This window comes from Anguilla rostrata, chromosome 15, assembly GCF_018555375.3.
Source record: "Anguilla rostrata isolate EN2019 chromosome 15, ASM1855537v3, whole genome shotgun sequence".
Lineage (NCBI taxonomy): Eukaryota > Metazoa > Chordata > Actinopteri > Anguilliformes > Anguillidae > Anguilla > Anguilla rostrata.
This window is the reverse complement of record NC_057947.1, coordinates 35,008,942-35,033,999: the sequence shown is the minus strand read 5'-3', so window position 1 is coordinate 35,033,999 and position 25,058 is coordinate 35,008,942. Positions and strand designations below refer to the sequence as shown.

General features: G+C 50.0%; 1 protein-coding gene across 1 annotated transcript in view; it reads right to left on the bottom strand.

Moving 5' to 3' along the window:
• nalcn (sodium leak channel, non-selective) overlaps positions 1-25,058 on the bottom strand; it is a 197,398-nt gene that overhangs the window by 13,803 nt on the left and 158,537 nt on the right. Inside the window, exons 18-34 of the mRNA XM_064311109.1 lie at positions 19,151-19,287; positions 17,341-17,482; positions 14,616-14,689; positions 14,388-14,489; positions 13,423-13,492; positions 13,146-13,237; positions 12,095-12,217; positions 11,280-11,336; positions 9,249-9,369; positions 8,737-8,868; positions 8,450-8,617; positions 7,989-8,093; positions 7,751-7,857; positions 6,829-6,949; positions 6,431-6,529; positions 6,026-6,119; positions 624-730 (exon numbers count right to left, since the gene is read on the bottom strand). Coding sequence (XP_064167179.1) covers positions 624-730; positions 6,026-6,119; positions 6,431-6,529; positions 6,829-6,949; positions 7,751-7,857; positions 7,989-8,093; positions 8,450-8,617; positions 8,737-8,868; positions 9,249-9,369; positions 11,280-11,336; positions 12,095-12,217; positions 13,146-13,237; positions 13,423-13,492; positions 14,388-14,489; positions 14,616-14,689; positions 17,341-17,482; positions 19,151-19,287 — 1,851 coding nt within the window. The remainder of the gene's footprint in view (positions 1-623; positions 731-6,025; positions 6,120-6,430; positions 6,530-6,828; positions 6,950-7,750; positions 7,858-7,988; positions 8,094-8,449; positions 8,618-8,736; positions 8,869-9,248; positions 9,370-11,279; positions 11,337-12,094; positions 12,218-13,145; positions 13,238-13,422; positions 13,493-14,387; positions 14,490-14,615; positions 14,690-17,340; positions 17,483-19,150; positions 19,288-25,058) is intronic.

Here is a 25,058-nt window from a genome sequence, read left to right as displayed (position 1 = left end):
CCTAAACTGAAAAACAGTGACTTCCTCACCTTAACTGAAAAAACTGTGACTTTCTAACCTTAACTGAAAAATGGTGACTTTCCTCACTTTAACTGAAAAAATGGGGACTCTCTCACCTAAACTGAAAAACGATGACTTTCTAACCTTAACTGAAAAACAGTGACTTTCTCACCTTGACTGAAAAACAGTGACTTTCTCACCTTAACTGAAAAACGGTGACTTTCTCACCTTGACTGAAAACCAGTGCCTTTCTCACCTAAACTGAAAAACAGTGACTTCCTCACCTTAACTGAAAAAACTGTGACTTTCTAACCTTAACTGAAAAATGGTGACTTTCCTCACTTTAACTGAAAAAATGGGGACTCTCTCACCTAAACTGAAAAACGATGACTTTCTAACCTTAACTGAAAAACAGTGACTTTCTCCCTTGACTGAAAAACAGTGACTTTCTCACCTTAACTGAAAAACGGTGACTTTCTCACCTTGACTGAAAACCAGTGCCTTTCTCACCTAAACTGAAAAACAGTGACTTCCTCACCTTGACTGAAAAAACGGTGACTTTCTCACCTTGACTGAAAAACAGTGACTTTCTCACCTTGACTGAAAAACAGTGACTTTCTCACCTTGACTGAGAGCAGCACAGACTGCGCCAGGACCAGGACGGCGATGCCACGCTTAAAGAAGGGGTGCTGAGTGATGTCATACATCTTGGCACGAAAGCCGCCATTTTCTGCAGAAAGTAATTACAGAAAGAGCGACACTTTCACGAGGACGTTCAAAACACAGGCCAACAAAACAATCACAAACTCAATTAAATCTTTAAAGTCTGAACACTTTTCTACTGGAAACAAATCACATTGTGAAGGCACCCAGTGTCCAGGACAGTACAGATACAGACAGTTTTGGAGATCTTGGATTTTGGACGGTAAGTACATTGGCAGGCTAGAGCAAGACACAAACAGATACATCACAGAAGAGACATGGAATTAATATTCAAAATAAGGAAAGGGTCCAGTTAGAGACTTTACCTGCTTTTGTCATTTCCCGGTTCAGCACCAAGACACTCCATAAGCTTGTATGAAGAAGAACTATACTTACAAAACCCTACTTTAATTTTTATAATTAAGATAACTGGAGCTTAACATTTATTTTAGGTTTTCTATGGAAAAAACTATATACAAGTAATAATAATTTCACTCATGGAGATATTTTCACTGGATGCTCAAGTACAAATTAGTGTGTGACCTCACCTGGGTGTTTGATGCACTGTCAGTAGCCTCAAATTTATATATATTTAGAAACCACAGTAGGTGCCCTGAAGAATTTTCATAAAGGCCACTGGCTGACTTCATAAATATGAAGACTCACTGGGGGATCATATATAAAATAATCTGATAATGCAGGGCATGAATCACTGCATATACAGGGTCAGGAGCACTTCTCTCCAAGGGAAACCGAGGGAGTTTGGCTTGGCATGGAGCTCCCGGTGTCAGTCTCCTTTTATCCCTGCCATATTGATCTGAGCTCAGAGCTTTTTCTCTCAGCGCAGCTACTTGTGTGGGCGCCAGACATTTAAATCAAGATCCGAATCTCTCCGTGGTTCTTCGCCGCCGTTTACCGCCCCCGTCTGATTCAGCGCCGCGTTTATAACCGACCTTCCCTCTCCGCTCCGTCTCACCTCCGGTCCGCCATTTTGAACCTTTCAGATCTCTCCGCCTCCGTAAATTGTTCTTTCCGAAACTGGTTTTCTGAGAACTTTGGCCTTCACTGTCACACAGTATAGTGCAGTATAAAAACAGCATGTCTGCTCCTCGCACCTCTGACACTTAAAATGGCCCATCTGTCCACTCCAGAGACACTGTAGCAGAGTACCATTTTAACCCTGTGACAGTGACTTCATATAATAGGTGACTTCAATAATAGTGACTTTAATAATAGGAATCAGATGCCAAGGTTTTTGTGAGTGGGGGAAAAAAAAAAGCAGACACCCTATAAAACTCTGGCCAGACCACATTTTAAGATTACAGTTTTATTACACATTGTGTCTACTGAGTGTTTTCATTTTTCTTTACCGGATGATAGCAATTATTTAAAGCTTTATTGACAGTAATAAATCCCTCACACTCTAAGCACAAATTCACGAATGAATAAATCTCCCCGCTGTATTAATTATGACTTTCCCGTAAGAACAGCTTGCACATTAATCTCCCTCAGACTCACACTGCTGTAATAATAACAGTCAGTGAAACGGGTGCTGCTTTCTTACGGTGACCTACTGGCTTCTGTAGAGAAGTTACAGACATCACAGGCACCCACAGCCATTAGCCCTGGGCACTGGGCCGCTTCAGTAGGTACAGGACCGCGTACAGTCGGAGAGATCTTAACGTCAGAAGAGTCTTCTCCATTAAATGTGTTTCCCACAAGATTCAGTCACACTAGTGGCAGCTCACTACACTCCTAAGAGGACGAATCTACGGTTCTGATACTCTCTAGAACATTCTACTCTCTCAGTACCATTCAAATCAATCAGGGCTTATATATATCACAACATACAACTGGCGACTCAAACGGGAAAGCATCCCTTCATTTCGCCAAAGAATAAAACAGGGCACCTGACACCCGCGTACGTGCGCGACCATTTCTACAGCTGAATACGACTATGTACGGCTACAGAACTCGTATTCAGTCACGCAGTCAATACCACTTCTTTGCCCAGAGCTTCAACTTTAATCATTTCTTCCCCCAGTGCTTTCAGTTCTGCCTCCTGAGCAGTGAAAGTACATACAGTACACAGACAAGCTGGAGGCCTTCCATTAGACCACACCAGGAGAATGCATCTCACTGCACTCAGTGCCCTCAGCCCCACCGCCCCACCCTCAGTGAAGCCCTGAATCCAGCCACATCAGAGCTGCTTCAACATCACATCAGAGCTGCTTCAACATCACATCAGAGCTGCTTCAACATCACATCAGAGCTGCTTCAACATCACATCAGAGCTGCTTCAACATCACATCAGAGCTGCTTCAACATCACATCAGAGCTGCTTCAACATCACATCAGAGCTGCTTCAACATCACATCAGAGCTGCTTCAACATCACATCAGTGCTGCTTCAACATCACACCAGAGCTGCTTCAACATCACATCAGAGCTGCTTCAACATCACATCAGAGCTGCTTCAACATCACATCAGAGCAGCTTCAACATCACACCAGAGCTGCTTCAACATCACATCAGAGCTGCTTCAACATCACATCAGTGCTGCTTCAACATCACATCAGAGCTGCTTCAACATCACATCAGAGCTGCTTCAACATCACATCAGAGCTGCTTCAACATCACATCAGAGCTGCTTCAACATCACATCAGTGCTGCTTCAACATCACATCAGAGCTGCTTCAACATCACATCAGAGCTGCTTCAACATCACATCAGAGCTGCTTCAACATCACATCAGTGCTGCTTCAACATCACATCAGAGCTGCTTCAACATCACATCAGAGCTGCTTCAACATCACATCTGAGCTGCTTCAACATCACATCAGAGCTGCTTCAACATCACATCAGAGCTGCTTCAACATCACATCAGAGCTGCTTCAACATCACATCTGAGCTGCTTCAACATCACATCAGAGCTGCTTCAACATCACATCAGGCTGCTCAACATCACATCAGAGCTGCTTCAACATCACATCAGAGCTGCTTCAACATCACATCAGTGCTGCTTCAACATCACACCAGAGCTGCTTCAACATCACATCAGAGCTGCTTCAACATCACATCATGAGCTGCTTCAACATCACATCAGAGCTGCTTCAACATCACATCAGAGCTGCTTCAACATCACATCAGAGCTGCTTCAACATCACATCAGAGCTGCTTCAACATCACATCAGAGCTGCTTCAACATCACATCAGAGCTGCTCAACATCACATCAGAGCTGCTTCAACATCACATCAGAGCTGCTTCAACACCACATCAGAGCTGCTTCAACATCACATCAGAGCTGCTTCAACATCACATCAGAGCTGCTTCAACATCACATCAGAGCTGCTTCAACATCACATCAGTGCTGCCGGATTCACCAGCGCTGACTACACCACTGATTCTCCTGTTAGCCCAAGGAGTGGTATAAATGCAGCCTTCATTCTCTCTCTCTCGCTTCCCCCCCCCTTCTCCATCTCTCTCCCCCCCTCCTTCTCCATCTCTCTCTTCCCCCCCCCTCTCTCCTTCTCCATCTCTCTCTCCTACTCTTCCCCTCTCTCTCTCTCTCTCTCCCTCCTCCCCTCTCTCTCTCTCTACCTCCTTCTTTGGTTCCTGCATCCCCACAGTGCAACTCCAAACACATCCCCCCTGCCACTCCAGCGGAGATAAATTGACACATCAGCGAAATGTACAGCTAGTCTTCCTCCACCCCCCCCCTCCTCTCACGCTGGCTGTTATTATCTCCCTTTTCGCTGAAGAGCCGAGCGTTCGGCCGGATCTGCCGGCGGCTATAACCGCCGCGGCGGCGTTCCGATCGCAGCCCCGCCCGGGCTTCCCGATTCCCACTTCCCCTCGCCGGCGTTCCTGCCATAGCTCTTCATGCCTTCATTACGGGAAATATGAATTCCGGAATTCCCTCCGTGTTAGAACTCTCAGTGGAACTCACTGTGAGAATGAATGGGAAAATAACGCATCAATGAGACACTGAGGGAATCAGAGGCGTGTTCTTTTAGCTCAGTCCAAGCATGCAGAGTCCAGAGCAGGTGCAGCACTGTGAGTCAAAAGCGTATCTGTCTGAACACTACGCGCCTCGTCTGTTTACAGGCACCTCACACCCGCGACACACACGCATAACCGGCCTCTCAAACGGACAAATATGCGCAAGGAAATGGAAGATTCAAAACCATATTTTGAGTCATGCTTCAAATATTCTTTCTCCCTCTCGCAGATACACACACACACACACACACACACACACACACACACACACACACACACACACACACACACACACACTCCTCTTTCTCTCTCCCTCTATCTCCCCCTCTCTGTCTCTCTCCCTCTCTCTCTCATAACCTGTTCTGTTTGCCTCTGCTCTCTCTTGTGACTGTGCTGTCTCACTCTGACTGTGAACGTCGTGTGTGCTGTATCGTGGTGTGTGTTTGAGTGTGAGTGTGTGTGTGGGGTATGTGTGTGTGTGTGTGTGAGTGTGCGTTTGTGTGTGTGTGGGGTGAGGTGGTGTGTGTGGGTGGTGTGTGGTGTCTCTCAGCGTCTCCCAGGAAACGCTCATTAACAGGATGGCGAGATGGGCACCTGATACAAAGACAGAGACCCCGTCGGAACAAACAAGCGGCTAATACATCCGCTTAATAGCACATCAGAGCTGCTCTCCTCCCCGAACCCCCCCCCCCCCCCCCCGGCCCCAGAGCTGCTCTCCTCCCCCCCCCAGCCCCACCCTGGCCCCAGAGCTGTTCAGCAGGATCTTCACCTCCTTTCCAAGGGAAACTCAATGTGCTTCTCCAGCGTACGAGGAGGAGAAGCAGCGCTCCAACCGGCCGGTTCTCCCCGGTTACTCCCCGGTTACTCCGGACCGCACAGGCGTGTAGCTCTCTGGCGAGCGCGAGCGCTCGTTGACCGTCGTGATTAATTTCAAGACCCCGTGAAACGACCTCACCGTGGCAACGGACCCGCACTACAGTGGACCGGTCAACCTTTGAGATCTGTATCAACACCCATTAAACTCCACTGAGAGGCCATTTAACGTCATAGCACACAGACACATCCCTAAAGAGTGATGGCATTATCTGTGTGAGAGGCCATGAGACTATATGATATTATCATATATCATATAAGACCGCCAAGCATGAAGAAATGAGACAAGGGCTATCACATAAAGGTTTAAAACCTGTGTCATTTGTTTGAGCGGGTTTTTGGGAGGCTGTAGCATCCTCCAGTCACCTGGCGGGGGTGGCGGGGAGACGGGCAGGGGGCAGGGGCTGTAGCACCTCACTGGCGGGGGGCAGGGGGCTGTAGTACTCACCTGGGCGGGGGGGCAGGTGGAGCGGCTGGGCTATCTTCAGTCTGCTCTTCAGGTCCTCCCATCTCCGCTGGTCCACAGTGAGCAGAGCCGTGCCCTGGGGATGCAGACACACTGAGCTTCCTCACAGGCCTCTTCAGCCAATCAGAGACATTACAGCACACTACAGGCACTCAGCAGACGCTCTCATCCAGAGCGACCTGCACAGGTTTAGCATTTTAAACATACAGCTTTAATGAACATGAACAGTCTTAGCTGGGAACTGAACCTGTAAACTTTAGGTTCCCTAACCTTCACACTACACTGCACTGTATCACCAACCGTGCCATGACAACATCGGGGGCGTGTCCAATGGGGTGGCTCTGGCCACCTCTGGATTCCACCCACAGGCTCACACATCCTGCCTACCTTGTTCTCGTTGAAGTTGGCGATGACCACGCCCACGAACAGCGTGAGGCCGATCATGCAGCCGAGGAAGACGAAGACGTGGATGTAGATGCCGTGTATCTGCAGCAGGTGACAGACGTTACAGTACATTACATTACATTACGTTTAGCAAACGCTCTCATCCAGAGCGACGTACACAACTTCTACATAGCATTTACATCTTGCTGAAGGGTACAGCGGCAGTGTCCTACCTGGGATTCGAACCTGTGACCTTTAGGCTTCAAGACCAGCTCCTTACCCATTATACTACACTGCCGCCCATGTACAAGAGCAACGGCCTCAGAACCACAACCTTAAGCACTGTGGAGGAGAAAGCCGTGTCTGGGGTGCAGGGGGGGGTCTGGGGGGGGGCAGCGTACCGGTCCCACGCGGTGGATGATGACGTCCCGAACCTCCACCCAGCCCTTCAGCGACAGCACCTCGAACAGCGCCAGCATGGCGTTGCCCACGTTGTCGAAGTTAAAATTCCGCGGGTTGGCCCTGGGGCGAGAGAGAGAGAGGGAGAGGGAGAGAGAGAGAGAGAGAGAGAGAGGGAGAGAGAGAGGCGGGACTCGCTGACTCACACAGACACGGCTGGAGAAAGGTGAAGACAAAGCGCTTAAAAAAGGGAAAACTTTCTGTCCCCTGATATCATAAAATAAAGTTTTTTTTAATAGAACTGGGGCTGTAATTAAGGCCTGGCCAGGGGGTCAAAGTAATTCATTCCTCCCCCCCCCCCCTTTCCAGTCTGGCCACCTGCATACCAATGACCCCCCATCATCAAACCAATGCCTCCAGAGGGAGCCGTCTAAACGCAGCTCGTTTCCCCGTCCTTCTCTGACAGCGAAAACAGAGCGTCCTCAGGCCCTTCCGCGAGGGGGGGGGGGGGGGGGGTGTGGGGGGAGGGGGGCGGTGTTGGGTGTTGTACACGGACGGCACGTCGCCCTGATCAGACGCCAGCGAGGCTCTCTCGGGGGTTTATGGGAGCACGCAGACGGGCTGATGGATGGAGGCGCTCGGTGACTCAGCCAAATTCGCCGCCGTCTCTCTGGAAACGGCGGAATGCACCGCTAACTCCGCTCCGGTCCGCTAACTCCGCTATTCCCCACGCGCGTGAAAGGAGGATCGCGGGGCTGCCAAGCCACAAAACCCAACACCTGTCCAGCTCCCTACCTCGACCCCCCCCCCCCGATGCTGGTCACGAACCTGCACCCCCTCGTCTGTGAACCCCCCCCGCCCCGTTCACTTTGGTACAGAAACGCTTTAAAGGGTTTTGTAAGAAGGCGGTGAAGAGCGGCTCACCAGACCCGCGGCACCCAGAAGCCCGGCTTCTTCTCCCCCGCCTTCAGCTTCAGGTTCAGGTTTTTGGAGACGCTGACGTTGATCCGGAATATTCCGTGACAGTCCCTCTGCGGGAGAGACGGACAGAGAGCGCCAGGTCACATGACACCGGTGGCGGCGCCGCTGCCGGACGGCAGCTCGCTGCACGCTCGGGGGTTCGTAGCACACGGCGAGCTTTCGGCGAGGCTGAACTCGCTGCCAGACCGCATGGTGAGGAGGAGTCGTGCCTTGGGAGCTTCCCGGCGAAGAGCTGAACTCCGAAGCTGGCGAAGACCAGCATGAGGGTGAGGAGGAGGATGGAGACCTGCGGGGAGCAGTCACAGGCCAGTAAAGCTCTGCTCGCTGCACCTCACTCACACTGGCTATAACAGAGGCACTCTTTATCTGTGAAGCGTATCGCAAAGTGTTTTAAAACGTTATTAAACTATCCAAGGCAGGTAAGCTTCTCCATGCAGCCTCAGCCCACCAGTGCAGTTAGTCATGGTAATGAGCCCTGTCATGTATATGTGCGTTTGTGTGTGTGTGTGAGTGTGTGTGTGTGTGTGTGTAAACGTGTATGCGTATCCAGCGTGTATGTGTGTGTGTGTGTGTAAACATGTATGCGTATCCAGTGTGTGCGTGCGTGTGTGTGTGTACGCGTATCCAGTGTGCGTCTCTCACCAGGAAGATCTCCTTGAAGCCCTTGAGGACCTCACGCACCACCTTCCTCATCTGGGGCACCAGCTTGAAGATGCGCAGCGGCCGCAGACAGCGCAGCATCATCAGCAGCTGCGCCCCCGACTCGGGCGGCACGTTCGCCGGGAGCCAGCACAGGAAGATCAGACTCACCTGGGAGGGGGGGGGGGGAGGGGGGGGGAGAGGAGAGAGAGAGAGTGCCAGTGTGTGAGACACGTCCATCGCCCCCTACAAGTACACGCAGGTAGAGACACAGCCGGCGCTCCTCTCACTAAGTATATGAAGATGTCCATGACCCCTCCGAAGTCGCGGATGACAGCCGTGGGGGTGAAGAAGAGGCCGTCGGCCATGATCTTCAGGTTGAGCTCGATGCTCATGAAGATGACAAAGACGTACTCTCCGATCTGCAGGTCACAGAAACACAGAAACGACGTTAAGCTCGTCCGAGATCGGATGCCAGCTGGTAAATTTCTGCTCTGTTTCTCTGAGAAAACTGAAACGAGTGTGAAATGGAACTGGCAATGCCGAACACAAAGCTGCCATGACTGTACCAGCTTGGTAAAAGATTTGTGTGCGTCTTAAATTATGTTAAAAAAACAAAGCTTTGTCAAGTTCACAAACTACAAATGTGACTGACACAAAGGCTGAACAGGAGTAAACTATGTTACTCAGAGGGGTTGTGCATGTTGCCTAGCACCGGCAAGATGTAGAGCTTGATTGGTGGAAGGGGAAACATGAGGTTTGAAATGCACTGGAACAGTCAGCAGTAAACTCCCCCGTGTACCTGAAGGGTGGGGACCTGCATGACCCGGGTGAAGGGAGACTCAAACATCATGGAGATGCAGGAGCAGATGGTGACCACTATCATCACCCAGTCCAGATAGGTGACCAGGCCCAGGAGATCGCTGAGGAACACACACACAGTCACTACGACAGGTACGCAGTCAACACTCGTGCACAGTCAGTACTCATAAACACAGCCATCACTCAAACACAGTCAGCACTCAAATACAGCACTCAAACACAGCACTCAGACACAGCCATCACTCAAAAACACAGTCAGCTCACAAACACAGCCAGTAATCAAACTCAGTCATCACTCAAACACAGCACTCATACACATTCAACACTCAAAAACAGTCAGCTCTCAAAACACAGTCTGTATTCATAAACACAGTCAGTAATAAAACTCAGTCATCACTCCAACACAGTCAACACTCACAAACACAGTCAGCTCTCAAAAACACAGTCCCCACTCAAACACAGTCAGCTCTCACAAACGGTCAGCACTCAAAAACACAGTCAGCTCTCAAACACAGTCAGCACTCACAAACACAGTCAGCTCTCAAACACAGTCATCACTCAAACACAGTCAACACTCACAAACACAGTCAGCTCTCAAACACAGTCAGCACTCACAAACACAGTCAGCTCTCAAACACAGTCAGCACTCACAAACACAGTCAGCTCTCAAACACAGTCAGCTCTCAAACACAGTCAGCACTCACAAACACAGTCAGCTCTCAAACACAGTCAGCACTCACAAACACAGTCAGCTCTCAAACACAGTCAGCACTCACAAACACAGTCAGCACTCTCAAACACAGTCAGCACTCACAAACACAGTCAGCTCTCACAAACACAGTCAGCTCTCAAACACAGTCAGCTCTCAAACACAGTCAGCTCTCACAAACACAGTCAGCTCACAAACACAGTCAGCTCTCAAACACAGTCAGCACTCACAAACACAGTCAGCTCTCAAACACAGTCAGCTCTCAAACACAGTCAGCTCTCAAACACAGTCAGCACTCACAAACACAGTCAGCACTCACAAACACAGTCAGCTCTCAAACACAGTCAGCACTCACAAACACAGTCAGCACTCACAAACACAGTCAGCTCTCAAACACAGTCAGCTCTCAAACACAGTCAGCACTCAAAAACACAGTCCCCACTCAAACACAGTCAGCTCTCAAACACAGTCAGCTCTCAAACACAGTCCCCACTCAAACACAGTCCCCACTCAAACACAGTCAGCTCTCAAACACAGTCAACACTCACAAACACAGTCAACACTCACAAACACAGTCAGCTCTCAAACACAGTCAGCACTCAAACACAGTCAGCACTCTCAAACACAGTCAGCTCTCAAACACAGTCAACACTCACAAACACAGTCAACACTCACAAACACAGTCAGCTCTCAAACACAGTCACAGTGTGAGACATTTTCAAAGAGTCCTGGCTTCTTACAGAGAGCCCTTCACTCTCAGCTCGTCTAAGGCGCTGTAATTAGCCGTCTTATATAAGACTGACCCGATTTCACGCTCTGCTGAGAAAAACATCATTTCTTCCTCTCGCGAACGGCCACACAACAGAGCCCCCGTCAGCTCATCAGAGGGGGGCGGATTCTATTTAAGCTCCCCAGCGCCGGTAACGCTAATGACAACCTTTCAGGCTGATGCTCATATTCAAGGGCTCCATGCTACATGTAATCTGATGCAATTTTGTGTCAAAGGGTTGATTTTACAGCACTGCAAGTCCTCTGTTCTTGCTCATTTCTTTATTCCAGTGAATTCAGTAATGCATCGACGCCATGTTAGCAAGTCTTCACACCCTGAGGTTTGCATTAGCTATGATTTAGCGTGCGTCGCTACGTCAAGTTAGACGACTGGCAACAGCCAAAATGGAAGTACACAAATCTGTCAATAGCACGATGACAGATTAATGGTAGATAACTGTGACGTAAAATGCCCAAATGAAATAAACCCGGTGTACATATCGACACACAGAAAAAACATAATTCCCGACTTACTACAACTGATGATACTTCGTGTTCTTCACCGCTCCCGTTATTGGGTCTGTTTTTGACCTGCATACAAAAGCACATTATTAGCATATTTCCCATGATGCACAAGTAATGAGCGAATTATGAAAGCAGCCCCTGAAAAATACCGTTTGACAGAAAAGGAACAGAGCGATAATTCATCCGCGACTCAATTTCAGGTTCACTGACACTCAATCAGCTCCGAGCCCGGGCTCATTTTGAAATGAGTGATTCATGTGCAGGTAGTTTAAATAAATTACACCAACCGCCGTTTCTTCGACCGAGTTTAGTATCCGACCGTCATCTTTAAAGAGACAGTTCACTTTCTGGGGCTTTTTAAAATATTATATCAAGTTTAGTGTACAATCAATGTTATGAGGCTGAACATATGAAGAAATAAATTTTATAGCGCTTCTTCACAGCTCATAGTAAACATAAATATCAGTTTTTATATTGCGCTGGTTCTTCCCTTGAGTGCAATAGTCTAGAATAATAATCTGGCAACACACACATGTATAACCTCTGAAGGTGTAATGTTACTGCACATGCTGCTCTAGAGTAACTTGAAGTGTACTTGTAAGAACTTTCTTTGCCTTAGACTACAAAGCCCAGAATGCCGCAGGCCAGTCATTGTTAAATCAGCAGGTCATCAGAGATGCCTCCAAATATTCAACAACAAAAACTGATTAGGCCTACTGAAATCACACAAAAACTGAAATAATACTTGAACAGAAACTGCAGGAAGTGAACTACCGCTGTGAAAGCATTTTCATAAAACGAGCGAAGAAAAGATAAACACGTACGCGTTGAATCGCGCCCGCACCACCATCCTGCAGAAGTTCCGGAAGCGATGCTCTCTGCCCACGATGAACAGGGGCTTGTCGAAGTACGGGTGGTTCTCCCGCAGCTCCTCCTCCTGCACCTTCCTGTGAGAAACACAGAAACCACACGCAGAACTGGACACAGTCAGACAGACTGAGGCACATATGATGGACACACAGTGCGCTCAATAATGTTTGGGACAAAGACTTTTTTTTTGTTTGTTTTATACCTTGATTTGGCTCTGCACTCCACAATGTTAGAATTGCAACCAGACAATTCACATGTGGTTAAAGTGCACATTTTGGATTCAGCGTGTAGAAATGACAGCGCTTCCTAGACCTAGCACTACCCTGCATGGTCCCTAAGTGCTGCAGAAGACATTAGACTGAACACAGCCATGTCTAACTGTACAGCGCGAGAGTGAGACTCCAGCCTCTGGGCTGCTCAGGGGATTAAACTCTGCAGGAGCTCAATGCTAAGAGCTGAGCTGTTTATGTGGAGGGGATGATGAGACGTTGGTTTGACGCTGGCGTGGGGAGCTCTGGGGTGGGGGCATGATGAGACGTTGGTTTGCGCTGGCGTGGGGAGCTCTGGGTGGGGGTGGGGGGTGGGGGGCATGATGAGACGTTGGTTGACGGGCGTGGGAGCTCTGGGGTGGGGGGTGGGGGTGGGGGGCATGATGAGACGTTGGTTTGACGCTGGCGTGGGGAGCTCTGGGGTGGGGGGTGGGGTGGGGGGGCATGATGAGACGTTGGTTGACGCTGGCGTGGGGAGCTCTGGGGTGGGGGGGGCATGATGAGACGTTGGTTTGACGGGGCGTGGGGAGCTCTGGGGTGGGGTGGGGGGGGGCTCAGTAATGAGCATTCTCTCTGCGCTGTCCTTGCCCCCCTGGGGGCTGCGTGTGGACGTGGATTGGGGGTGGGGGGGGGGGTGTACGATCGTGGGGGACCTTTGGTGTGTACGGATATGGTGGTGGGGGGGGCTACGGACGTTTGGGGGGGGGGGGGGGGGCACAGGCTCCTGGCCTCCTACCGCTTCATCTCGGCCTGCTCCTTCTTCTCCTGGATCATCTTGATCTCACTGTCCTCCCTCTGAGCGTTACGGTACCGCACCGTGCTGGAGTGCTGGAGGAGAGGAGGGGAGGAGAGGGGAGGAGGAGGGGAGGAGAGGGAGGGAGAGAGAGGACAGGAGGAGGAGGGGGGGGGAGGAGAGGAGAGGAGGAGGGGTATGAGTTGTATGGCTGAGAGTGTGTGTGAGACCGTGTGTGATGGCGTGTGTCAGTGTGTGTGTTGGTGTGTGGGACACTCACGTCCTGTGTAAGAGTCTCCAGAGATTTCCCACGGCTGATTCGCTGGCTGGTGGAGCCATGTCTCAGGGACCTAGAGAGAGAGAGAGAGAGAGAGAGAGACTCAGCTACATCTTCATATACTGCCCATATTCTGCAACTCCAGTTCAAACTCTGCTGGTAAATGTAATAAGACAGTAAAAGCAAGAATAACAACTAACAATAAATGTGATATGTACATATTACCTGTGTGTGTGTGTGTGTGCACATGTGCATGTGTACGTATGTCAGTGGCTGGCTGTGCACTGCAGGTTCATACGATATAATGGACATGATATATGATATATGGACACCTGAATAACTTTATATTTGTCAAATATGGCCTATACCTGCAGTGAATGCAATGTGATGTGATGTGTGTATATGAGCACTGACCTGCGCTCCTGGCGGATGTGGTGGTGGATGTGATGTGTATATGAGTACTGACCTGCGCTCCTGACGGATGTGATGGCAGATGTGATGTGTATATGAGTACTGACCTGCGCTCCTGACGGATGTGATGGCAGATGTGATGTGTATATGAGCACTGACCTGCGCTCCTGGTGGATGTGATGTGTGTATATGAGCACTGACCTGCGCTCCTGGCGGATGTGGTGGTGGATGTGATGTGTATATGAGTACTGACCTGCGCTCCTGACGGATGTGATGGCAGATGTGATGTGTATATGAGTACTGACCTGCGCTCCTGGCGGATGTGATGGCGGATGTGATGTGTATATGAGCACTGACCTGCGCTCCTGGCGGATGTGGTGTGTATATGAGCACTGACCTGCGCTCCTGGCGGATGTGGTGTGTGTATGAGCACTGACCTGCGCTCCTGGCGGATGTGATGTGTGTATGAGCACTGACCTGCGCTCCTGGCGGATGTGATGTGTATATGAGCACTGACCTGCGCTCCTGGCGGATGTGATGTGTATATGAGCACTGACCTGCGCTCCTGGCGGATGTGGTGCTGCACGCTCAGGATGGAGCGCTCCTTGGCGGGCTGGCCCTCGAAGGAGCCGCTCAGCATGCGCTGCCTGGTGCAGGCCCTGCGGCGGCACAGAGGAGAGTCACACAGCGCCACGCTCCTTCCCCAGGTCACATGACCACTCGCACCTAAAACATGCCCTACACACCGCCCGTCTCTACGAGCCGTAAAAAGACATGGGTCTTACCGCAGGATCTTATTGATGGTCGTCTCCTTCTCAAGGAGGTTGCGGGCGCGGATGCTGAATATCGATCTGCGGAGCTTGGAAAGGAGGAAAGAAAAAAGGAGGGATAAGTAAGAGAAAGGAGAGATGAGTAAGAGAAAAGGAGAGATGAGTCAGAGAAAGGAGAGATAAGTAAGCGAAAGGAGAGATAAATAACAGAAATGCAGCTGCAGGCAGAACAGGGGGCGCGCATTTAGGGAAACCTCGCTTGTAAGCACAGGGGTTACAGGTTCAAATCCCATGTGGGGACACAGCGGTTCCACCCTTAACCTGATTTATTGAGTAAATCTTACACCAGCGTATTACATTACAGGCATTTCACAGAGGCCCTGATCCAGAAAGACTTACACAGCTTTTGCATTTTTTTTTAACACAGTATACATTTATACAGCTGGATATTTTTGCTGAAGCAATGCACCTAGCTCAAAGGTCACCACAAAAACAGACACTAATCCTGGCATTACCCACCCCCCCCCCCCCACATCTAACTTGCAGGCCGTCAGCTCTCTGTCATCTGGCCTCAACATAAATACCACCTCAACAGGACAGAAGTGCCCTTATTCAGGGAGCGAAACTGCTGATCCAAGAAACAGCCAGACTCGCAAATCACGGAAGGGTAGGCAACATTTCAAACATTTCAAACTTAAAACTGAACATTTCAAGCTGAAAAATGTGAGCTGGCATTCCTCGACAGAGACCACCATCAAAGCTAGGTCCACAGGCAGCCGATGGACTGGAATCTGTTCGGCAAACCTCCCAAAGAAAGCACTGCCGAATCTTCAATAACTTAAATAACCCTTCAGGTAAAGCTGTGCTATTGTGTCTGATCCGCTAGCTACTAGCCAATCAGGGATAACAGATGTATTAGCCCAGTAACCAAATTGCTAAACAGCCAGGTCAACTTGCTAGCTAGCTAACAGTACAGCCCAGGCTGCAACATGCTGGTGGCACAGCACTGACACAGTATGAGGAGACAGAAAGGGCATTTCTGAGAGGGCCTTATCCCACTCTGGGACAGTCGTTCGGACTGCGGCTCTACCAGGGGGAGATTTCGGTGAGGGGTTGGGCCCGGTTACAGAGGTCTCCTGAGCTCGCGCCAACGCACTGCGGAACGACGGCGCGACTTTTGTGACATCAGAGACACGGAAAGGGCAAGGGGGGGGGGGGCGGGGGGGCGAACGCGGTTCTCTTTTCAGAAACCAATTCATGCTCAGGGGCACCCCGCCTGGCCTTAGAGGGACGGAACATCACCGCTGTTCTTTTTTTAAAAAGGGGCAGGAGTCATGTGGTATTTATGAATCCACTCATGAAAAAAGAACAAGAGCAGAACCGGCAGCTCTCCAGTGCCTGAGTCAATATTATGCACGTGTGTGAGGGGCTCACAGCTCCCCAGGCATGAGCTCACCTTACAATAATCACTCAGTATCCAATACACCCTAGTTACCTTTTTACAGAGCTTTCAACTGTGTGATACAGCTTCATACTTCCACCAACAATAACCTCCCAGCACTCCTCCACTGACCCAGAGGATGTTGTATTAAACAGAAACATTGCACTGAAGTACGATCATATATATCCCCTGAGATTGATTCTCAAGTGCTTATTCACTCGCTTTTTAAATAAATAAGTGAAACCGTACAATTAAATTCCAGCTGTTTTTAGATATTCACTTTTCTCTGAGGTGCCAAGATGTACTGACAGCTTTTATTTTAAAGAGAATATCCACTAAGTTCCCCCTGAACTGGCACGAACTCAAATCGTTCAGAACAAAAGAAAAAAAAACTTTTCTTTCACGCACCGTCATGGGAATTCTCAGAAGTACTCGGTTGCTCTTAAGTCTTCACATTTTAAGAGCCACAATTATTTCAGCGGGAAGCGTCTCTGCCTCCGCAAAGGTGAAGGAGACGTGAACAGAAAGCGCGTCTCTCAGGTGGGGAAAGAAAGCTTCCATTTTCCACATTAACCCGTCACATCAGCCGAGCGCCCAACGTGAATGCAGACACAAGTAACAGCAGAGTGCTGTCCATCCTGATTCACGCCCGAACATCCCTGAATCTCTACCGCCCCGAACTCATCCCCGAATCATCCAGTCCTGATCTATACGCCGATCTATCCCCCGAATCTCAACCCCCGATTCATCCCTGAATCTCATCGCCCCGAATCTCAGACCCCTGATCTCATACCGCCCTTGAATCTCATACCGCCCGAATCTCACGCCCCGCTGCTGAATCTCACCCCTGAATCTCATCCGACCCCTGAATCTCATCGCCGCTCGCCTGAATCTCACACCCGAATCTCCCCCGAACCACTCTAATACCCGCCACCCCGAATCTCATCCCCCCTGAATCTCATACCGCCCCCGAATCTCATCCCCCTGAATCGTCCCCAATCCACCCCGAATCTCATCCCGAACACCCTGAATTCTCGCCCGACCCCCCTGAATCTATCCCGAATCTCATCCCGCCCCTGAATCTCACCCCCCTACCTTCGAATCATCGTCTTACCCCTCCGAATTCTAACCTCCCCGAATCTCATCCCCCTGAATCTCATACTCTTTACATCAACATCTAAAAAGCTTGGGCACATAAAACATGGCTAACGGCACAACCCAAGCGGGGTCGTGGTGGGGAGCGACGGCAGAGGAACCCCTGAATGTGTCTGAAGGGGCGGGGCGACGGGCAGCCACTACCTTCTGGTCGATGTACTTGTTCTCCTCGATGGCGGAGCGCTTGGAGTGGTCGCAGGAGGAGGAGGAGGCCGAGGGGAGCCTGCGGAACAGGCAGCTGGTGTCCTGCTGCTGCCGGTCGATGAACTGCTTCATGAAGCTCTCTCTGTGGAACACACACGCATGCACACAAACATGTAAACACACTCGCGCATACACAACCACATGTAAACACACACACACGCACAAACATGTAAACACACACACGCGCGCACACGCACACAAACACGCACACATACACACGCGCACACAAACATGTAAACACACACACACACACACACACACACAAAAAAGCACACAAACATGTAAACACACTCGCACACACACAACCACATGTAAACACACACACACGCACAGCACACAAACACGCACACATACACACACGCACACAAACATGTAAACACACACACACACACACACACACACAAAAAGCACACAAACATGTAAACACACTCGCACACACGCAAACACACATACATACGCGAACACATACACACACACGCATACACACGCACACAAACATGTAAACACACTCGCGCACACACGCAAACACACATACACACATATGCGAACACATACACACACACGTGCACGCATGCACACACATAGACACACAAACAGGTACACCCACACAAGTGCGCACACACACACACATATGCACGTACATATGATACGCACACCCATGCATATACACGAACACATGCAAACAAACACACACACGAACAAGCACACACGTGCACACACGTGCATGCACATGCACACACACATGCATGCACAGATATAGACACACAAACAGGTACACACACACGACCACACACACAAAGACACACCGAGACACACACACGCACGCACACACACACATACAGAGACACACACGCACACGCACACACACACACACACACACACACACACAGTCTCAGAGCGGCATTGTGAACATCAGAACGTCCAGAGAGAGCCCTGTAGCAGATGGTGCGTGGGAGAATCAATAGAAGTCTGGGAGGATGAAGGCAAACACACAGCTGTGCTCCAGCAGTCCTTTCATTTCCAACGGAAACACGTCCTTCTCCTGTACCGTTTTATTAGTGAACTGATTGAAGTTTAATCGCAGATAGAGACCATAACACTGCTTAAGGAGGTTGTGCCCCCCCCCAGCATCCCCCCCACAGAGTCTGGATCTTGCCAAGGGTTTTTCCTACATGCCCCCCAGCACTGTTGCCTCTGACTTGCTCTGTGGGGGTTTAGGCCAGGGTGAACTGTGAAGTGTATTGTGACAAATCCTTGGGAGAACGTGCTATATAAATAACATTCGATTGATTGGTCAAGGTCTAAGTTAAGCATGACCAATCACCAATGGTCATGCTGTTGTGGTGGTGGTGCTGGTGGGGTTTCTAGTGGTTTCTAAATGTAGCCTTAATCAGACCAATATGGGGCTTCGAGCATGACGTTCATTGATTATCAGGCTTCCCCACTGCTCAAAAATAATTGGCAACATTAGACTTAAAATAAAAAAGGTGTTATGACGACAGCAGGGCCTTCTGAAAACCATCGTTTCTGATTGGTAATTAGCATACCGGTGTGAATGTCTCCACTCCTTGCCTAATTCAACCACCTCTTCGAAGGGACGCCCAAGAGCACATCTGCATACGTGTCTGTAATGAAGTGTTTTTTTTTTTTTTTGTCTCGTTTCAGAAGCTGCTGCTGGGGAAGCCCACACAAGCCCACCCCCCTTTCCCCCCGGAGCCCAGCCGCCCCCCCCACCCCCTCCCCCCCGCACCTGATCCGGGGCACGGTGAAGTCCGACGGCAGCTTGGAGATCTTCACCATCTGCGGCCGGTTGGGAAACTTCTCGAAGATGCGCAGCCGCAGCGGGAGCTTCTCCTTGGTGTCTGCGTTGGCCTCGCTCTGCTTCAGCTGCGGAGAGGTCGGCGAAGCGTGAGGGGAAAAAAAACCCGCACCTGACGCCCGGGGCTGACTTCATTAACACGCGCGACAACAACTTTCACTGCGTCCACTTCAAGGCGCGTTTTTAAGGTTCGCTTTCTGTTAAGACGTGAAATTGTAATCTTATTCTAATCTTATTGCCGAACGAGCGTACCATTTACGTTAATCGCAGCCGGATGCGCTCCGTTAAAACGAAGAGAGCGCCGTGACGGATCCACTCAAAAATAACCACGTCACGCCATGTCCTCTGGGTTTAGAAAGGTGTTACTGAGGGACTTTTCTGTAAAGCTCAACAATCCATCCAGCTTCAAGAGACTTGAAACTGGGTCCCACGGTCAGTACTGACTCTACTGACATAATGTCCGACCGTCTATGGGGACTGAGCCGGCTCTTAAGCAAAAAGCCCAAAAAACACCCCGACCACACGCTGAACCATAATCCATGTTTTCCAGTGACACTATTTCTGGGTGGAATTTAAACGTAGTGTTCAGAGTGACTTTTCTTAATTTTCGGTGATTTGCGGATTTAAAATGTGCAAATTATGTCTCCGGTCTTCGTAACAAAGGCCCATTGCTGAGGAGGGAGAAGGGAAACGACACGACGCGAAAGAGGAATATTTTCCAGGCTTCGGGCGTTCTGACAGCCGTGCCTTAGTGCCGCTACGATTCGTCAGACTACAAATGCCTGGGAGTTAATAACCTCTCCAAAAAGACGAGAAGGCTTATCGCACCGCAAGTCTTAATCTGCCTGGGCCCCTGTCCAGGGATACCTATGCCTCAGAAGATTACTCTGGAGGAAGTCGGGGCTCTCCCCACTATGTCAACAGACAGTGATGTAGGATTTAAATACTGTACATTTTTTTCCCCAGGCAGTGGTTATGGCTGGTGTACTCCTTAAAATGTTCAATTCACCTATATTTGAGAAATCATCAGACACACTTTATGGAACGGTCCATCCTTATGAAATTTCAGTCGCCTGTGGCCAGCCAAGCCATACACACTCATGCACACATCTTCTCAATAGTCTTCCTTATCTTTCATGGGCGATGGATTCAAAAGAACATACTGCGATGTTTAATAAATCAGAAAGAGGCACAGAGAGATGCACTGCATATAAATTGATAATGTTAATGCAGAGAACTCTCGTTACAACATAAAGCTTACTAATCAGTATGCCTCAAGAACAAATGTTTTGCATTCATACAGAGTCACCAGAAAATGGTGCGCTTAATAAAGATTCAATAACTGCTCTGACGCAGTATGGCCAGCAGATGGCAGCAGTGCCTAGATGGATGGAGGGAAATGGGGAATAGGGGAAAGGAGAAAGGGAATGAGAGAGCAAGAGACCGTGTGTTTGTGTGTGTGTGTGTGTGTGTGTGTGTGTTACACATATTTCTGCTTTCAAATATACCGCACATACACACTGGAGTTACAGCACACACTTGAAGGAAAGGAGAAAGGGGCCGGCTGTGCCAGTTTAATTACATATGAAAGCAGCTCACTGAGATTCTTTGCCGGGGAACCCGCAGATAAAGGCGATGAGTCTCTGATTAGGGCGAAAGCCTCCTAAATTTGGCTCTCTCTTGAAGGCTTATCATCTGGAACAGGCGCACGAGTCACGGCCGACTTGGTCCTGTCTGCCTTCCGCGGGGACGGGACGAAATCCTCGAGGGGGGGGGAAGGAGAACGGATTGGGGGGGGGGGGGGAAGAGTCGCCCCGGGGCAGACTGGCACGAGGAGGAGGGAAATGCCTCCATCTGTCGCCTCCCTTCGAGCCCCTCTGTGCTGCAGCAGGGTGAAGGTTTTCAGGGGGAAGGCTGAGGGGCCCACGATTTCGGTTCCAGCCTGAAATGTGCGGCGCTCTCTGAAATGGAAGTACCTCGCGCAATCAGTGGTTGTTTTTTTTTGTTTGTTCTCGCGTTCATTTTCAGGAAGGCTGTATTTTTGGTACCGGGCGAGCGGAGCACTGAGAGAGTTTTCAGAGAGAGAGCACCGTCACGGGGGGCAGATTTGGGCATGAAGAGCCCCCCCCCCCCTCGCTCCCCGACCCCCCCACCCCACAGAATCAGCCGAGTGTCCGCGCCGAGCGTCAGCGCACAGCGGGACAGACGCCTCCGGTCCTTCGGGTGTTCCGGTCGATCAGAAAAGCGTTGGACACGCTTCGTCAGTACCCCACGGGGGGGCCATGCGAGTTCGGGCTGAGGGTCCGACACGGAGGTTTGGAAACACCCCACCACTGTCCTTACCCTCAGAGTGATGGCCAGGGGAAACACCCCGACACTGTCCTTACCCTCAGAGTGATGGCCAGGGGAAACACCCCGACACTGTCCTTACCCTCAGAGTGATGGCCAGGGGAAACACCCCGACACTGTCCTTACCCTCAGAGTGATGGCCAGGGGAAACACCCCGACACTGTCCTTACCCTCAGAGTGATGGCCAGGGACTGCATTTATACAGCGCTTTTATCCAAAGCACTTCACTCATTCACACACACACTCACACGCCAACGGTGAAAGGCTGCCATGCAAGTACCAATCAGCTCGCTGGGAGCAGTTAGGGGTTAGGTGTCTTGCTCAGGGACACTTCGACACGTCCAGGGCGGGGGATGCACTGGGGCAGGCACTGAGGTCTGGAAACACCCTGACACTGTCCTTACCCTTAAAGTGTGGGCCTGGGGGTGACCCCGTAAAACGGACCGACTTCCAGGGCCTGATCCAGTGCCACTGCACTGCTGCGGTTTCTGAACCAAACGCAATTTCCCAACGGAGAAATTTCACACACAGACTTTTGAGTATGAAAACTGACAGAGTCAACAGCAGTGTTTTGTGACTAAGAGTCGCCTGGGGTTGTTTGTGAGATGCTACCTTAGGGGAAAATAATAAAAATAATTTCAAATATATTTTTGTGCAGCGCTTGAAATCAATTTTTGCTTTTTCCCAGAGAAAAGAATTTCGAAAAGAAACCGACCTGGGAAAACTCTATTTGGACATGCCCAGCAGACTCCAAAGCCCTGGACCTTTCACTTATAAACCGTCTCTGTGTCCAACCAAACACATTTCATGGGTTTTATTTACTCAAGACTGCCACACGGGACACCTTCAGCACCTGGGGGGGGGGCGGTATTGATGCCACACAACTCTGCAACCCCCCCGTCCCCCAACTCTGCCCTCACCCCCCCGATGGCTGTGCCTGTTCATCGGGCATACAGCAATACTCATTCATCCCGCTGCATTGCTGGGTTAAAGGAATTCAGTTCCAAAAGTGGCCCCAATGTTAAACTCCCCAAAGAACGGGACCTCAGATGGTGTATCCAAATTGTGGAATGAGACTGTGGAATGATTTGTGGAATAATGGCTGTCTGCCTGACCTGACTGTCTAATGATGAATGCCGAGTGTCTGATTTGACCTCTAAGAGGATGCGCATGTGCTGGTATATGTGTATGCGTGTGCTGGTATATGTGTATGCGTGTGCTGGTATATGTGTATGCGTGTGCTGGTATATGTGTATGCGTGTGCTGGTATATGTGTATGCGTGTGCTGGTATATGTGTATGCGTGTGCTGGTATATGTGTATGCGTGTGCTGGTATATGTGTATGCGTGTACTGGTATATGTGTATGCGTGTACTGGTATATGTGTATGCGTGTGCTGGTATATGTGTATGCGTGTACTGGTATATGTGTATGCGTGTGCTGGTATATGTGTATGTGTATGCGTGTGCTGGTACATGTGTATGCGTGTACTGGTATATGTGTATGCGTGTGCTGGTATATGTGTATGTGTATGCGTGTGCTGGTATATGTGTATGCGTGTACTGGTATATGTGTATGCTGGTTTATGTGTATGCGTGTACTGGTATATGTGTATGCGTGTGCTGGTATATGTGTATGCATGTGCTGGTATGTGTGTATGCGTGTGCTGGTATATGTGTATGCGTGTGCTGGTACATGTGTATGCGTGTGCTGGTGTATGTGTATGCGTGTGCTGGTATATGTGTATGCGTGTGCTGGTATATGTGTATGCGTGTGCTGGTATATGTGTATGCGTGTGCTGGTATATGTGTATGCGTGTGCTGGTATATGTGTATGCGTGTACTACATTTGAGATCTATTTTCCTCGCCTGAGCCATACTGTGCTGTACAGTACTAGTGATGGAGTATGTGATAAAGCCATTTCCCTGTTTTTGGGATCAAAAAAGTTCTACTACTGCTATTACAAATGTGGAACACGGAGATCTGGTGCAATAATCTTAAGGAGCAAGAAAGGCGATTCTGCTATCTGCAGATGATGATGAGTGTTCAAATCACTGTCCCTGAGAAATAAGGGGCAACAAGGCATCCCCAAAAGAGATTCAGCTGTGGCCAACAGCAGCCTCCAAACTGAACACATTTCGCACTTAACGAATGCTGCTCTGTACAGGTTTTAGGGAAAAAGTAGTCCAGTGGGAGGTGTGTATCTCCACCAGCAACAGCACAGATTCAGAACTCAGGAACCACTGGAAGTCCCTCTGGAAAACATCCCACTCCCATGGAATTCCATGAAAGGTGAGGGATGGAACTTAAAATATTAAAAGAGCATAATGTATTTATCACTGTCCATCATCTTTACCGTTACCAGGATTCCATTACCGGCTCAGGAAATGAGTTTGACCTGACTGCAGGTCAACAGGCAGACAGGCAAGAGGAAACAAACAGACGGGCTGATGGGAGAATGACAGCACAGACGCTCGGAGAGCAGCCGATGAAATGGGGGGGGGAGCGCAAAAATGAACCGTAAATCAAACCAGCAGCCATCACCATGACAACAAGACCATACGTGCGAAAAAAGGTCAGCTGTCAATCATTAAAAACCCTTTGGAATGTTCCTTTGGAAGAGCCTGACAATGCTGAGCGGTATTTTAAAAGCCGTGACCCTCAGCTCGGTGCTCCACGGCTGGGAGCGCTGGAACCACACGAGCAGCTCGGGGACCAGGAAGGGTCCGGATCCCCTCCGCAGAATATCCGGGGCTGCGACAGACCTCGAGCCGAGAACCGCATCAGACAAACACCGCGCTGCAGGTCCAATCACCGCACTGTCCAAACACCGCACTGTGCGTCCAAACACCGCGCTGCAGGTCCAATCACCGCACTGTCCAAACACCGCACTGTGCGTCTAAACACGCACTGTCCAAACACCGCGCTGCAGGTCCAATCACCGCGCTGTCCAAACACCGCACTGCGGGTCCAAACACCGCGCTGCGGATCCAAACACCGCGCTGCAGGTCCAAACACCGCGCTGTCCAAACACCGCACTGCGGGTCCAAACACCGCGCAGCGGGTCCAAACACCGCGCAGCGGGTCCAAACACCGCACTGCGGGTCCAAACACCGCGCTGCAGGTCCAAACACCGCACTGTCCAAACACTGCACTGTCCAAACACCGTACTGCCCAAACACCGCACTGTCCAAACACCGTACTGCGGGTCCAAACACCTCGCTGTCCAAACACCGCACTGTCCAAACACCGCACACACACACAGACACTCTCTCTCACGCACATTCACACACACACTCTGTACACTCACTGTCTCTCTCTCACACACACACACTCTCTCTCTCTCACACACACACACATACACACATGCACGCACGAGTGCACACACACACACACACACACACACACACTCCCCTGTAGATTGCTGGGGAAACTTAAAAACCGCTGCAGTCATCTCTTTTACCTGCATTGCATTTTGGGAGCTTGAATTC